The sequence below is a fragment of the Elgaria multicarinata genome, chromosome 7, assembly GCF_023053635.1.
Source record: "Elgaria multicarinata webbii isolate HBS135686 ecotype San Diego chromosome 7, rElgMul1.1.pri, whole genome shotgun sequence".
Lineage (NCBI taxonomy): Eukaryota > Metazoa > Chordata > Lepidosauria > Squamata > Anguidae > Elgaria > Elgaria multicarinata.
In genome coordinates, this window is record NC_086177.1 from 52,859,426 (window position 1) to 52,875,547 (window position 16,122).

Sequence of the window (16,122 nt, forward strand, 5' to 3'; positions counted from 1 at the left end):
ATCCCTCACTCTGGAAGCACCCTGTATCTGCACAGGAGAATTAGTCTTCAAGGTACTTGAAGTGGGAAACAGAGGGGGAAACCTCGGATAAAAAAAGTAGGTGTAATGGAGCACTTAGCTATCTTTCCATTTGGCCTAAGGAAGAAGTGTATAAGAAGTTAGATGTTCACACATCAGCAGAGGTTATCTCCTGCTCCTCAGTGATTTACTCCCTCAGTTGGGAATTAGCGATATCAGAATAGGGACGATGAGCACTATGGCACATTTTGGAGATTGGCATATCCAGAGGACCTGCTCCTAGGGAACTGTGATGCTCCCGTGTCAGGATATGGTTTGCCTTTGGAGACCTCCTGCCTCACCTACCCTGAGCTGTGAGGCACAGGGAAGGGCTGAAGTGAGGCGGTCTCCCCACACTTGCAGAGTGTCATATAAAAAAGGAGCCCGTTTTTACCCAACTCCTGGCTTTGGAGAGTGCTTGCCCGTAAAGCCAGGCAAATGGCCTGAGAAAGGACCCATCGATTCCCACAGTTTCACATGCAGATCCAGGGAGGGATGAACTACCCATATTATTCATATAAAGAGGCCCTAGTTTAACCCAAGTTCTGGTGTCTGTATCTTTATTCTATGCTTCCTTCTCCACTCGCAACAACAGAGGTTATCTCCTGCTTCTCGGTGATTTGCTCCCCCATTTTTTATAACTGTTAGGAAGAAAGGAAAAGGTAGTCAAAAGACAAACTAATTCTGGAAAGCTCATGTTCTCATAGGGCTACTTAGGGCCAGATCAAAAACTTTTCCATGTGAGCTGCCCTGATTGACCTATTCTCATTAGACCATTCATGGATGTCTGATCATTATTTTAAACCTACTGATTCACATTTTTACAGACTTTGTATACCTTCTTCTTTACCATCATGTATTTTTATTATGTCTGTGTACTTATATGTTGTAATGTTGGTCTGTTGTCTGTAAATGAAGATTGAGTCTTGGGCATGCACTTGTGTAGATGATACGTCCCAGCCAATCCACATATACTAATTCCCCCACCCCCTTCTCAGCCAAAATAATAATGAATTATGATAGAACCCACGTCGTGCAGCACTTGAAAAACACTTACTCTAGAATTTGCACAAGAATTTGTAGAACAGCACTAGCACCCATTTTTCTTCCGCTCACAGTTCTTTGCATCCAACACTCTGTTCCTATTACATATTTAGTAAGATAGTTCTCTGGTGCACAAGGGCAGAACTCTGCTCTTTCCTTGAGCAATGCATGGAACATGCCTCTCAGTGGGTGTCTATCTCCTCCCCTGTGCTGAATCAGTTGGATGACTGGTTTTAATGAAGGAAACAAAAAGTCTTCTACTTAAGGCGTTTTTAAAAAGACAATTTTCTCTTGCAGAGTTTACGTAAATACATCCTAATAACACTTTACACTAATAACTAGTAATGTAGTTCAAACAATGGTGGCAATTTAAAAGGAATCTAAGACTACAGGGTGGTTTCAAATGCAAGACAGCAGACTTCTGTTGTCTATAATCTAACAATTAATCTATCGCAACACTCAGTGTAAAAATAATTTACAAGGGAAAAATAGAACTTAAAAAGACGTGCTAAAATGACCATTTTGCACATAGTAACACTCTCCATGCTCTGTCAGAGACCTTGTCCAACAAGAAAGCTACAGTATCGCTAAATGGCTAGTGACAATAAATTCCTTCCCAGAACAAAATAGCTAAAAGTTCACTTTTACAATTTTGTTTTGGAGAAGCATTTAATGGCACATTGAGATTTTTTGCCAACGTTGATTCTAAGATTAACTGATAAGATCTGAGAAGGATCAAACTTCATCTTACATTAATTACATAGCATGTAGCTCCCTTTCTTGTTTTCTTTACTGTAAAGTAAGTGTGTGGGGCCTGGGTCTAGACTGGAAATCATGTGTAGAAAGGAAGTTTTAAATGGCTTGATCCAGGGGTGGGCAGCAGGTGGCCCGTCGAATGCATGCAGCACCCCCCCCTCCCAGTGCATCCCTTGCCAACATTCCCTGCCCCGCCCCCATTAAAATGTATTTGTTTATTCATTTGCTTGTTTTTAAAAAAGGGGGTAAACTGGCCCTTTGGGGGCTCTGTAGATGCCACAGGATGTCAGAAGTGTTAAATTTAGCTTAGACATTTTTGATGCTATGGAGTGCTTTGCTGCTGAAATTTGGGATAGAAAAAAGGAGCAAAAAGGTTCTCAGGATGTATAAAGTACTTTATTTCAAAGACTGACATGTTTCAACCTGTGTTCTTTCAAAGGCCTTCTTCAGCAGGTTGATAAGAGAAGTCTGTAGAAATACTCCTAGCAAGGTGATCACCTCCTTAAATAATCAAAGGTGACTGAGCTTTGAAATAAAGTACTTTTAAGCATTCTGAGAACCTGTTTCTCTCCAATTTTCTGTCCTGACTTGATTGCTCTCCCCGTTTTGGGTTTTTTGGCAGCTGAAATTTGTTTGGTGCATTCTCTTCCCCTCCTTATTGTTTTATTATGATTTTATTAGAATGTAAGCCTTTGCGGCAGGGTCTTGCTATTTATTGTTTTACTCTGTACAGCACCATATACATTGATGGTGCTATATAAATAAATTATTATTATTATTATTATTATTATTATTATTATTAATAATAATAATTCCCCCATTTTTCTTTTTTTTTGGGGGGGTGACCTGCAGACTGTGCCCATGTCCTGGTCCAACCCCAGGCTTGGAGAGCTTACTTTTAGAGTAAAGAAAAACAAGAAAGGCTGGAGCTTGCTACATCATTCACATAACATGTAGTTTGACCCTTATATTCATTGGACCAGAGCCAGAGAGCTAAAGAAGAGTCCTGAGTCCCTGGAACCTGAATGAATGAATAAAACGTCAGGCTTGCAACTTAAGGCTCTTTATCAAGCAGATGAAATCTAACAGGATAAAGGGCAGTACAATCAATGAATCAAACGAACTATCAATCAATGAAATATCTCCAGAACACTACTCACTTTGCTGCCTGCACCTACATTGTTTTCTTTCCGTCGCCAGCTGAAGACCTTTTTATTTTCTCAGTATTTTAACACCTAATTTAACTTAAATTTAAATTTTGCTGTTTTAATCTCATATTTTAACCTATATTATTTTTTCTGTGTGATTTTATTCTGGTTGTGCTTTTTATATTGTATTTCGTATGTGTGTTTTAAATTTGTTGGTTGTTTTTATGCTCTTCATGGTTTTTAATTTTTGTGAACCGCCCAGAGAGCTTCGGCTATTGGGCAGTATAAAAATGTAATAAATAAATAAATAAATAAAATTCTGAATCCCACATATTATAGCAGACAGGGTCAGTCTGATAGCTAGACAAAGGTTCTGGATTTTATAAGCTTGTGCTCAAAGAAAATATTTTAAGGCACCCTGTAGAGATTTGAATGCAAAGACTACTAGATATTTTGTATAGAATTTTAAACTTTTGTCACAAATGCTTTTTGGCCTTTGTCTCATCTGCATAACCCCTCTCAAGCCCTGTGACCACACCGTTTTTCCTGTCTACATGCTCCGTTTCCAATCATGGAGATGTATATGGCACAGAGACAACTGCACCAGCTACGAGGGAGCAGGGAATGTGGTTTCTGGGCTCCAAGTTCAGAGCCTTGGTTGCAACCTTGGATCCCAGAAACTGAACAATCCTATGTCCCCCCAGATGCTATCTAAGGGGCATAGAATTGGTCACTAAATAATTTAAAATATGCAGACTTTGTAAAAAGGAAGATCACACGTGATATACTGTAACCATAAATGTGCATCTTTTTTCTACAGGTATCTATTGTAATCCTCTTTGTAGCAATAAAGCACTTCTGCCTCACTTTTTATTTTTCAGAATTAAAAAAAAAGAGTTTTAAAAATAATTCACCAGGACCTGAATATCCATGTCTCACCAAAGAATCGTTCTTAAGTAAATATTTGGTCATGCTACCCTGCCAATGATACTCCTAGCTATAGAAGATAACATGCTTAAGTTAGTTACCACTTAAGAAAGCTACTTTCCACTTGTACAAATTTTGCTCAAGTAAAAAATCTTCCGTATCAACTGATTGGCAAATTACTGGGTTGAATCCAGAGTTGCATGGAGCTGAATTCCACAAACTCAATGCTCCTGCAAGCAGAAGGAAGTTGGTGATTTTCTCCTATTCCCTCTCCGCCTACAACCCCCTAAATTCTGCTCTGGGGCTGTGGGGGGTGCGTGGGGAGGGAAATCAGCAAAATTGCCTTCCACACATCCACCTGGGGTCCAGTTTTGGAAAAACAGAAGGAGCCCTTTAATTCATGGAGCAGCAGGTCTGGATCCAACACACTGTGAAATGGGATACATTCTATACTCCCAATTTAACTAAGGGAAAGAAGTAGGATTAATGAATCTGGAATAAATAAGGCCCATGGGTCTCTTCTCACAGTCACAAATGCAGATTAGAATAACTGATCCTTCATTCAGGGAACATTCTGAAGGATCACTTAATGCAGATTAGTTAAACTTTAACATCTTGTAGCCATTCTTTTGTTCACATAATCAGGGTGTTTTATGTGAACATTTCCACAGTCTTATGTTAATCCATGTTTTTTATTCCAGACAAAAGCATGTGAACTTTTTTCCCACAGTCATAGATGAAAATCACCATTCCATGCTTTAAGCACACTTCAGATGAGTAATAAAATTCCAGTACTTTGCCATTCCGACTCCATAAGTAATGTTTGTCAGCTGAATTAAACTATTTCGTGTTTAATGTTTCCATAGTTCATTGTCTATAATATTAACCAAACTGTGTTTAAACAATTTCTAAAATCAATACTCAAAACCAATTTCATTTAAGGTACATTATACGCAAATTAGCCATGTTTCCCTGATTTATAATGGTAATAAAATGGTCAAAAATGTTCCTCTTGGAATCCCTGACCTCTGGGCTGCTGTATATGTATCTGAGTTTAACATTAGCCTGTTATATTACAATATAAAAGTTTATCTACTGCTACACAATGGGCCTGTTCAGACGATACTTCAGGCTGTGTGGTTAGCGAAACTGTGGTTCTCTTAGATTAGCACTAACCACAAGCCATGCTGCCGCACACAACACTTAAAGCCACCGTTAGAGCTGCTAACCCTTCTACTGATGGTCTGACTGGTTACTGAGTGAGATGGGTTTAGTAAAACGCATTGCACAAGACACCTTAAACCTTGATGCTTAACCAAAAGCCTTAACCAGCAGGGGTTAAAGTATCTTCTGAACAAGCCCAATATAAAAGTTTATCTACTGCTAACATTAACAATTTGACAAAGGAATCAAGGTATCTAAAATCTAAAGTTGTGGAGGCACTGGTTCTGCACAACTACTGCAAGATTAAACAGAAACTGTTATACACTTTATGACCTATGGATCAAAATACAGAATTTATGACTTTTAAAGCAAATGGTGAAATAACTTGAAAAGCTGAACTTTTGTCATTTTGTGATAGTAAGAAATGGCTAATATTTACTTTATTTTCTTATTCCTGGGGTTGTAGACTTCTGAATAATTGACCAAATTTATGTATAACTTCTAACATCTCTGTCTTTAAGGCTGCCTGCAAGTTTGCTCTTCCATAAAGAGGGAAACCAGTGCTGAGCTGGCAGTCTAGGGCCCCAGACAGATTGTAGGAGAACATGCCTTTTGCAACATAGACCATTAGAACCAAGTCACTATTCAGCATAGTATCAATGCACCTCTAAACTTCCTTCCCTCCTTTCCCACTGCTCAATCATTCTCACCGTAGCCAAGTGACAAAAAAAGTTAATTCGTGGTATGTGCAAGCATACTTGAACATCAAGACATTGTATTTTTCTCCCCTACAGTTCAAGCCTGCCTTCCCTCTTCCCTATCTACACTTTTATGCATGTTTAGACAGAAAATGTCTTACAACTATGCTGGCTAGGAGCTGTAGCACTTTTTCTGTCTAAGCATGCATAGGATTGTACCCTTATTGGCTAGCAAAATCAAATGCTGATTCAGTAATCTGCTTGTTCTCCCATGCTTCAGGTGGCATATCAGCGGTCCTCATTTTTAAAATGCTGCCTGTAAAATTTAAGAGATCAATGTACATTTATTCATTAAAAAATAAAAAAAAAGATTGAAGAACTGCTTTGGTGCGGAGGAGGGTTAGTGATATCATTGGCCAGAAAGTAATTAGGCTGTGCTTCTCCAGCTTCTGCTGTAAATGCTTAGAAAGTTTCCCCTCAGCTCAGTCCAGAATAGGAAACCATACAGCTAAACAAAATAGGATGAATGCCATTCCACAGGTTGGTCACCACTCAAATTATGTACATCTGTACTCACTTACTGATAAACTTTCAAATCTGACTATTTCCAGGCCAGCTCATCAGACTCTAGGGGGCTGTCTTCACAGAGCTTAGTTGGCACTGCCTCTCTCTTCAACCTTGCGCTTTCCCTCTCCTAGGGGAAAGTTGGGCAATCTCGACACCGAGGAGAGAGCGCAGGGTTTCTGGGTGGCCATGCGGGTCACGGAGCCACCCACACCCTCTTCTTAGAGGAAGGCAACCAATTGCTGGCTGCCTTCCACCAGGCTCCAGCCCTGGGTTGACCCCAGATTGGCCCCAAACATTTTCATATCACAGGATTACAGGGAAGCCCTGCAGTGGCTGTGAAGCTGCGCTTGTGTCGTCTAACAGACTCGACACAAATCCACAGCAACCGCAGGGCTTTCCCCATATATAGTCAGCCCCCTGGGATGGAAACTGATGTTTTCCAACTATTTATTGTGGTAGCTCGCAATGAAATACCTATGGGGAAAGGTATGGGCATAATCTAGCTATTTCAAAGTGGCTATGGAGCTCTGGGCATGCAAAACAGTTGTTCTATTAGAATGGAAGTGAGTGATATACTCATTGGGGATACCTTTATATATTTGGAAAGTTTCTCTTCACAGAAGAGAATGGGTTTTGGATCAATTCCCTAAAGTCAAAATTACTAATACATGCCAATTATAAATTACCAGGAGCAGAGCACACCACAACCTGGCAGAGACTATTGTCTGAAAGAGTGCTGGGGTACATCATTTAACTTCTAAGAGCTTTCCAATTCTATCAATGTGAAAGGGGGTGGTATAACACAGCTTCCCACATTTCACACATGGCATTCAGGCTATCTGCTTACTTCCAGATTAGTTGTAGCTATATCTTGTATATCTGGGATGACCACCATTATCATAACGGGCATGTCTAGCTGGGACGATAGCCACATGACACACAGGAGATACCTGGAGCAGGGGGGGGGATGATCCCTCCCTTTCCCTGGGATATGGCCCTACACTTCTATCCCGGTTTTTCACACAGTCTCGGGATGATCTCAGGAGGTGTGGGCCACCGTCCTGGTTTGTCCTGGCTCCTCGCAAGTAAACGTGAGGAGCTGGGAACTGGGAACGGAGCCCTTCAGGAGCTCCGTGCCCATCGGGGGGAGGGGGGGAGAGCAGGAGCAGGTTTGTGGTGTGTTTTTTTAAACTTACTTTGGCGTTCAAGAGCTCATGCACTCATTTTAAGTAAATAAAACCATCAAAAAACAAAATGGTAGCTGCGATGTCCTTTATCCTCCCAGGAGGTCACGCGCCATGTTTGGACTGAAGGGGAGGAAGTCACAATTAGCATATCATGAGATTCTCCACCTTCCCTCCCAGAAAGCCAGGAAGTGTAGACACGCCCAATGATAAGGATAAGAATGCCTAGATTTTTGCTTTATAATTTAAGGAAACATGTGTGGTGGGGAAGGTTGCTTAGTACAAATGCAAATTGTGGTGGTTCACATGAATTATTCCCCCCAGTTAGTCTTAGCACCTGTGACAAACAGATCACTCCCTTTCAAGGCAGAAAGACGACTTTAACAGGCAGTGCTAACCTCTAGACTGAGACAACCCTTGTTTTCTGGCCTGTAGAGTTTAAAGTCTCCATCAGCTCTGCCGTGTGGCTCATTCGTGCCTCGTTGATGATGAATCTCTCGCTCGTCTCCATGGTCTTGGCTGTGCTGCCACTCCATCTGATCCCTCAGTTTGGACTGTTAGGTGCATGGGTGGGGTTTATTACATAAAAAAAAAAGACAGAAGGGAATAAAAGAAACAAAAATGGGTAAGGTAGACGACTGAAAAAACTACAAGACAAAGAAAAGCGTGAACAGAAAAACCAACTTAAATGCAGTGGCATAAGAAAGTGAAGAGAATAGAACTAAAATGAGGATGAGCAAAATAATGGGCTGAAACATCTGAAAAGCAAAAAAGAGAAAGAGAGGGGAAAGAATGCAAACACTGGTTATGAGGCGCATGCAATGAGGATGCATGAGTCAAACCAATAGCAAAGCATACAAATTATGGAGGATATGGGGATACACGGCTCTTCCGTCCTTACTTGTGCTGTGCAGAAAAGCCATATCCAGTGTGGCAGCTGTGGCAGTATAGACATGAGCCCAGGGGAAACGCATTACGAAAGGCAGTCCTTCGCTGGCTACAGTGCTTCTGTGCTCCCCCTTGGTTAGGTGAGAGAGCTGTAAGCAGGCTTTTCAAGGATATAACTTATTTCACTTTAGATTTTTAAGCTTTTGGCAAGATCTTTTGAGAACATATTTCATTTTAGGACTGAATGAAAGAGAAAAGAAGGTATCTGCACATTCATTAGCAAAACTGCTAATGGCATACAAAAAGAACGTTTATTTTGGCATTGTTTGTTAGTAACCATTTTCTTTCAAGTTGAAGTCATAACAAAACAGTTAGGAATAAAATGTAGCATCTGCTGTAACAGACCAGAAAGGGGAGGAAAAACTTTTGCTTCTGTTAGCCTTTTTGCCATGAGGAACAGCCTCTGTACTGAAGAAGCAGAGAATTAAAACGAAAAAAACTACTAAATGTTTTGTAACCCCATACTTCAAAATCATAACAGAACAGCCATGAGTAAGATTTACACCAGTGCAGCAAGAAAGAGGAACGAAAAGCATGACAGCAAACAAGAAGCCTACCTACCTGGAAATCTGTGATTAGCTCCTTTCCCTGGTTACCAATGGGTGAATCCCGGGATATGGATGTCATTGTAGAAAGAAAACTGGAAGACTCTGTAAGGTGAGGGAGAGGAGAAAGATCTTCCATTTGCTCTTTGAGGCCTTCCCCAATGTTGTCAACCTTCTCCAAGAAGGTTTGCAGTTCTTTCTGGAAATTTTTCATCCTTGAATTTATGGTGTCCAAAAGTTCTGGTTCATTCTTGCTCTCCCCTTTTTCCTCATCTTTTTCAAAACCTTGCTCTGAGGAAACACTGCTGGTTATATGCACTTTTGCTTCATATATTAAACTATCTGTATCAATGATTAGACGGTCCACAGCTCTTTCAAGCCTTTCAGCCTCACGCTTAATGTTGATCAAAGACTCTGCATCTTCTTTGGCCCTTGTCAGTTCAGTGGAACATAAATCACTAATTTCGGATGGCTTCCCACTCCCAAAACCTGATGTCTTTTCATATGCATCTTCAGAATCACTCTCCCCCCCAATGGGTCCCTCTCTCTTTGGCTGAGGTAGACGGCCTTCTTCGTTGTCACAGTCTTTCTTCCCTGCATCGCTCTCAGCATCACTGTCCCTTGGGCTTGAAGTCCGCAGTCCTAGGTGTGAGGCAAGGTCATAGCGCTGCACGTTGGACATCAATACACGGTTCTCATACTGGAGTTTCATCACTTTCCCACTCAGTTCATTGATTTGCATCCGGGCTGATTTCAGCTCTTCTTGTAAGGATCCACCGCACTTGGAAGCATTTTCATCAAGCCAGACAGACTCTTGTCCAGGCTCAAACTTGAATTTATTTAACTCATTTGTTAATTGCTTATTATGATCTTCAATTTCAGAGATCGATCTTCTGAGCAGCTCTGCCTCTTCTTCTACAAACTGCAAATGGCGGCGCAGTTCTGCAGCTGACTCCACAGAGTCACCATAAGGTGAGGTAGGAATGCTTGAAACATGGTCCTGGCTAAGACAAACTCTCTCATACTGGCACCTCATATCCTCCATCTCAGCCTTAATACCTCTGTTTTCCACCTCTAGTTCCACTAACTTTCTGCCCAATATGTTAGCTTCCTCTTCCACTAGCTTCAAACGAAGTTTCAGTTCAGCTTCTCTTGTGCTAGGTGGGCCTCCAGCCTCCCCAATGGGGAGAGGGCTTTCCACATCTCCATAGATGGACTTGTACTTCTGGAGTTCTTGTTCCAGCTCATCTTTCTCCCTGCCTAGCTTGGCCATCTTCTTACGCATCAGTGCTGCTTCTTCTTTGGCAAACTGAAGCTGGCACTTCAAGTCAGCACTATCTTCCTGCCGATAAAAAAAGGCCCAAAATAAAGACAAAAATGAGTCATTGTATAGAAGACAAACACACTGGCAATAACTCTGTAGAGCATGAAGACTATTATTTTTATGGAATTTAATAAATGCATTACTGGTTAGATGTTGATAAAATTATCACATATCAATTATTGGGAAAAATAATGCCAATTGCACCATTATTTTTTCTTTGAATTGAGGAAAACAAGTTAATTTAGAAAGTGAGCTCTCCATTTTTACATTAAGCTCAGGGCCAACCTGACCATGAAGAGGCCTGATGCAGGCACAGCAGGTGGCGGAATATGGGAAGAGTGGCAAATTGCATCACTTTCCTTTCCAAAGCGCCCGCCTCTTCTTAGTTATGCAGCCAGACGTTCTTGGACCTATTGCAATACTTTGGCTGACTTCACGTAGCTTCTGAAGGTGGAACCCCCTAACGGGCAGTGCACTGGTAGGCAGATTGGATAGGAGGGGTGGCAGTGGCAGTGGGTCCCCGCTTCAGGCAGCAACCTGCCTAGGGCTGTGCCTGATGAAGCTACTAATTTTACAACAACTTCCATAAAAACCTATATATGCCAGCCACAACAAGACACAAAGTTGATGAGCAATAATATACGGTAATTCTGTCCACTTTTCATGAACTGCAGAACCCTCTTTTTATGAGACTGTACAATACATACTTAACTGTGCTCATCTGTTTTCCAAAATAGGAAAATGTACAACAAATCAGCACAAACGGTGTGATTCTTTATAAATATAAGGCAGTATGAAAGTAAAAGACTTGCTGTTTTCATAGGGGACACAACAAAATCATATTGTCACTTACGATTCAAGGCAAATGTTTATATCTCTGAAGCTGATACTAGTATTAACTATCTACAACATAATCAAATATGAAGCATCTTAGAGCAAGCCCTAAAATGAAAAGACTTTCTTCTTCAAAATACTTTGTCTCATGGGCATGAAAATTCTAGTGGGAATTTTCTCACTAGTTTTAAATTGAGAAACATTCTCCTGATATTTACTCTGAATAACCATTCATTTCTGTTATAAATTCAATTAATTTATTGAGACCTCATCTCAGAACAGGCATTTTTGTCAAGATAACAAACAGTGTAGAAATGCAACCTCTTGAAAGAGTACAAATTCATCAAAAATTGCTGAGAGAGGATATGGAGACTGATGTACTTTGGAGACTTCATTATATAAATAGTGTTCTGTTATGTTTATTCATGTAGATTTTGTTGCCTCAAAGACGAAAATGGTAGGAAAGATTTTTCTACAGAATCAAGGGAGAAAACATATGAACGAAAACAAAGAAACAAAGAAACATGTATTAAATAAATATCCTAAATACATGAAGACAAGCAGAAACAATGTATAAATACATTAAAATACACTATGCAAACAACCCACTGCATAGACAGAAATACACAGCATGAACAATGCAAAACCCAGTAATGCTAAAGTCAAATTGGCAATTTAAGTAATAAAGTAATACAAGTGCAAACCAATTGAAAAGAAAATACCAGGATGATAAATGGTGTATATAAAAAAAGAGAATCCCACTGTTTCAGTATATCAAGAGTTCCATTCCTCTAGTACAGTGGTTCTCAACCTGGGGGTCGAACGACCCTTTCACAGGGGTCGCCTAAGACCATCGGAAAACACATATTTCCGATGGTTTTAGGAACTGAGACATTTTATTTATTTGTAATTAGAAATAAATATTTCACAATATATAATTACATATTGTTTTTGTGATCACTATGCTTTAATTATGTTCAATTTGTAACAATGAAAATACATCCTGCATATCAGATATTTACATTACAATTCATAACAGTAGCAAAATTACAGTTATGAAGTAGCAACGAAAATAATTTTGTGGTTGGGGGTCACCACAACATGAGGAACTGTATTAAAGGGTTGCGGCATTAGGAAGGTTGAGAACCACTGCTCTAGTACATGTGTGGGAGATCAGGAGAAGGAGGAGCCGTTTGCCATTAGCTAATCAGCTAATCAGTGCTAGGGTAAGAGCAGCACTATGCTTGGCCATCCAAAACACTTATCTTCTTTCCTTCTACTGCTATGACTGGAGTTACACAACTTTCCATATATTAAGGCAGTCAAAGGCTGTGTTCAGACAACACAATAGTCAATAGTGGGTTAACAGTCTACTCCATGGTTGATTTACTCCCCACACAACATGATTATAATCAACCATGATGTGGATTAAGGACAGCATCAAGTTGATATTAGTTTGATTGACACATCCCCGCCCTCTCTCTCCCCCTCAGTCCTCCTACTGGTATCCCATCAGCCATTGTGAGTTTTGTGGGCTGGACTGGAGCGTCAGCCACCACTTTAGTAGCTCTTGCAAGGGGACTCTGTAGTTGCCGAAAATAACCAACTGTGTGTGATGAAATAATCAATGATGCCCAACACACAGCACAATAACCAACAGTTGTTCAAATAATCAACTCTGCACAGTGTTGGTTATTTGCATTGGTTATTTCAGCTGAATAATCAATTGTGGTGTGAAAAAGACCCAACAGACGACACAATAACCAACCATCGACTATTTAATCCACCGTTGGTTATCATGCCGTCTGAACCCAGTCAAATTCTTGTCAACATCACTGATCCTGAAATTATCTTTTCTTTTTATTTCTTTGAGTGAGGCACTCATGTTTTTTTGTATTATTTGTTCTGTGTATTTCTTACAATGCAGGGGGATTTTCTATATTTTTAATGTATGTCTAAATTCTATACTTCATTTGTGAATAGTTGCACTGTGATTTCCCAGCTTTGTATCTTTAATATATCTATTAGGAATTTGTTTCTTGCTGTTCCCTTTCATATTTTTGCTGAGATTTTGTTACCTCTTCATAGAGAGTTTAAAAAGTCATGGGAAAAATGATATTTTTTTGCCTACTAATTAAAAAACCTGCTCTAAAAAGACCTACAGGCTGTTTATATAATAAGGTATCTTAGATTTAAAAGCCACTAAAATATTCATATGGAAAACCCGTGCAATCCTGGAATGACCATCCCTTAAACAACTTTAAAACAATCAAAGAAGACATTACTCAGAAACTAAACATGGTTCTAAATAGATCATCTGGCAAAGATTTCAGCTGGCCTACTTACAACAAGCTTGAGCCTTTAGAAAATGTAATGAATGGCATGCAAAGTGGCCGCTTCTGTCAACTAAACAATTGATAACAAACAGAGAAACGCCAAATGTATGTGGATACTAAATGTTGTCTGTGGATAGAACAGCTGTGGGCTTTCACCCTTTAATGAAGGAACTTTTCTAATTTTACTTGATGTTGCAGCAACTTTTCTCCCATGCTTCCCACAGTATTGTAGCTCCATTAGAGAGTGTGGGTTCATCTACACCAGGCAGGATATTTCACTATAAAATTGATATGAAAGCAGAGGCAGAAAGGGAGTAAATGGAAAAAAAACCTTTTCATGCAGACAAGTCCGTGTCCATTGGGGGCTCATCTACACCAAGCAGGATATTCCACTATGAAAGTGGTATATAAAAGGCAGGAGCCACACTACTGCTTTATAGAGATACTGAAGTGTACTGACAAGTGTTGGGGCCCATTGACACAGACCATATACCGCTTTCATAGTGCTATATCCTGCTTGGTGTAGATGTGACATGGCCCCCAACAGTTGCCAGTGCACTTCTGTACCACTATAAAGCAGTAGTGTGGCTCCTGCCTTTTATATACTGCTTTCATACCGCTTTCATAGTGGAATATCCTACTTGGTGAAGATGAGGCCTGTATTAATAGTGTGGTATATAACTACAAAAGCTGCTTTAAACATATGGCTAGAAGTTGCAGAGTGGGAGAAGTATGGAAGCAACCACAGAATAATGACAACTATGCAACTCCAGCTGACACATAAACAAACCTGAAACCACTACATGGATTCAGGTATGCAGGGATAGACAAAGTTCAAATTTGTCTATAATCACATAGTATTCCAAGGCAGACATACTAAAGGTATATGGTTAAAATGTCATTCAGGTTCCCTATATATGTAAACAAGGATTGTACTTTAAGAATGTGATCTTATACATGTCTATTCAGAAAAGGCCCATTGAGTTCAATGGGACTACTTTCAGGTATTTATTTATAGGATTGCTGCCTAAGGATAGCTTCCCAAATGAACAAACTTCTTGAACAATCTACTATCTTGGCTCATGCAAAAAGGATGGATATAAGTTTAAGGGAAGGTGTGTGTGAGAGAGAGACACACAGAGAGAGAAATGGAAAGCAATATATTGCAATGTCCACTAACAGAATCAAAGCATGCATCTTAGTTTAATTAGAGCAATTACAGCTGGCATTTGACAGCCTAGGTTAAATCTTGGTAGATTTAATTTACTATATTTTACACACATATTTTTACATTTCCCTCTTTTCCATGCTTCCAGCCTTCAGTATTATGAGGTACATAAATAAACATTATTCATACATTCATTACCAAATGGCATGCTAATTAAGCACTGAGGGACCAGCTCTGGTAGCAAACCAAGACTATTAAATGCTAAGCAGCAGTAAAGTAACAGACTAATAACAGAAAATACGCAAATGAAAGTCCCATGCATTGGCTACAGCAAAACTCAAAGTCAGGTCACTTGATACCAGATGAATCCACAACGTGAAACAGGTCCAAAAATGACAGATTAGATGCTCTGATCTGTTTATTAATCTACAAGGTAGTCTGATTTATCAGAGTGGAAAATTCCCACTGGCTGTGAAATCCAGTTTCTCTCACAACTTCTCTTGTCTTGTCTTCCTACTTGTTTTAGCCCAGATTATAGGACTGTTCAGACAATATGAATGAATACAGTCAATGTATGGATGGCAGAGAAGTATCATACCCACTAGCTCCACTCTTCCAACTACCATATCTTGATTGAGTTCATCTGCACAATGTCTAAGCACACACAAGATTTGTACACATAGGTGATGTTCACACATTGTGTACCCTGCATTTTAAAGATTTTTTTTTGGGGGGGGGGGAAATGGATTGGCTGCTAAAAAGCTTGCAATCTAGTTTAGATGCAGAAATGATTCAAGGGTTGGGGGGAGAGAAAAAAGAGGAATGTGAACAAGTTGGGGTTGCAACGAAGAAGCTGTGATGAAACTGGGGGCTTAATTACATCCCAAAATGTATGCATATCTGTAACTTTGACCAGCAGGAGGGTACAAAGAGAAAGGGTTAAGAACTAAATCTTCCATTATCACCTCCTCAATGGTTTTAGCCAGGCAGAATGTAGCTATGCACTCACTGGGTTGTAAGCTGGATGAAATGGCAGCATAGCTGGTACCCAGGAAATTGGCCTGTTGCCAACATTCCTACCTTGCGCTGAAGAAACAGCTTCCTTTGTGTCCTGACTGCTGCCTGGCATTTTCCAAGAAGCTCCATTCTGCAGCTCTGCTGAACAGAAACCTTTTTTTTTCAATAAAACTAAATGCAGAAACTCTCCGCTTTCATGTTATTGAAATCCATGGGCTTTTAAGATCAGTGATTCTAATGTTCATATGCCTAAAAGTTAAGACTTTAGGTACTTTAATATATGTGAGGAAAAACTCTTACAAACCCAGATCCAGCTAAGATGAGATAACTTTGCTCAAGTATATGTATTTATACATGTAATACAGGGCCGGGCAACTTGTGGTCCTCCAGATGTTTTAGCTTACA

The 16,122-nt window shown here is 39.9% G+C and overlaps 1 protein-coding gene across 1 annotated transcript in view; it reads right to left on the reverse strand.

Annotated features, from left to right (window-relative positions):
* The window catches only part of MTCL1 (microtubule crosslinking factor 1), a 123,700-nt gene that overhangs the window by 50,979 nt on the left and 56,599 nt on the right, over nt 1-16,122 (reverse strand). Inside the window, 2 exon segments of the mRNA XM_063130572.1 lie at nt 7,944-8,099; nt 9,055-10,380. Of these exon segments, the coding sequence (XP_062986642.1) occupies nt 7,944-8,099; nt 9,055-10,380 (1,482 nt within the window).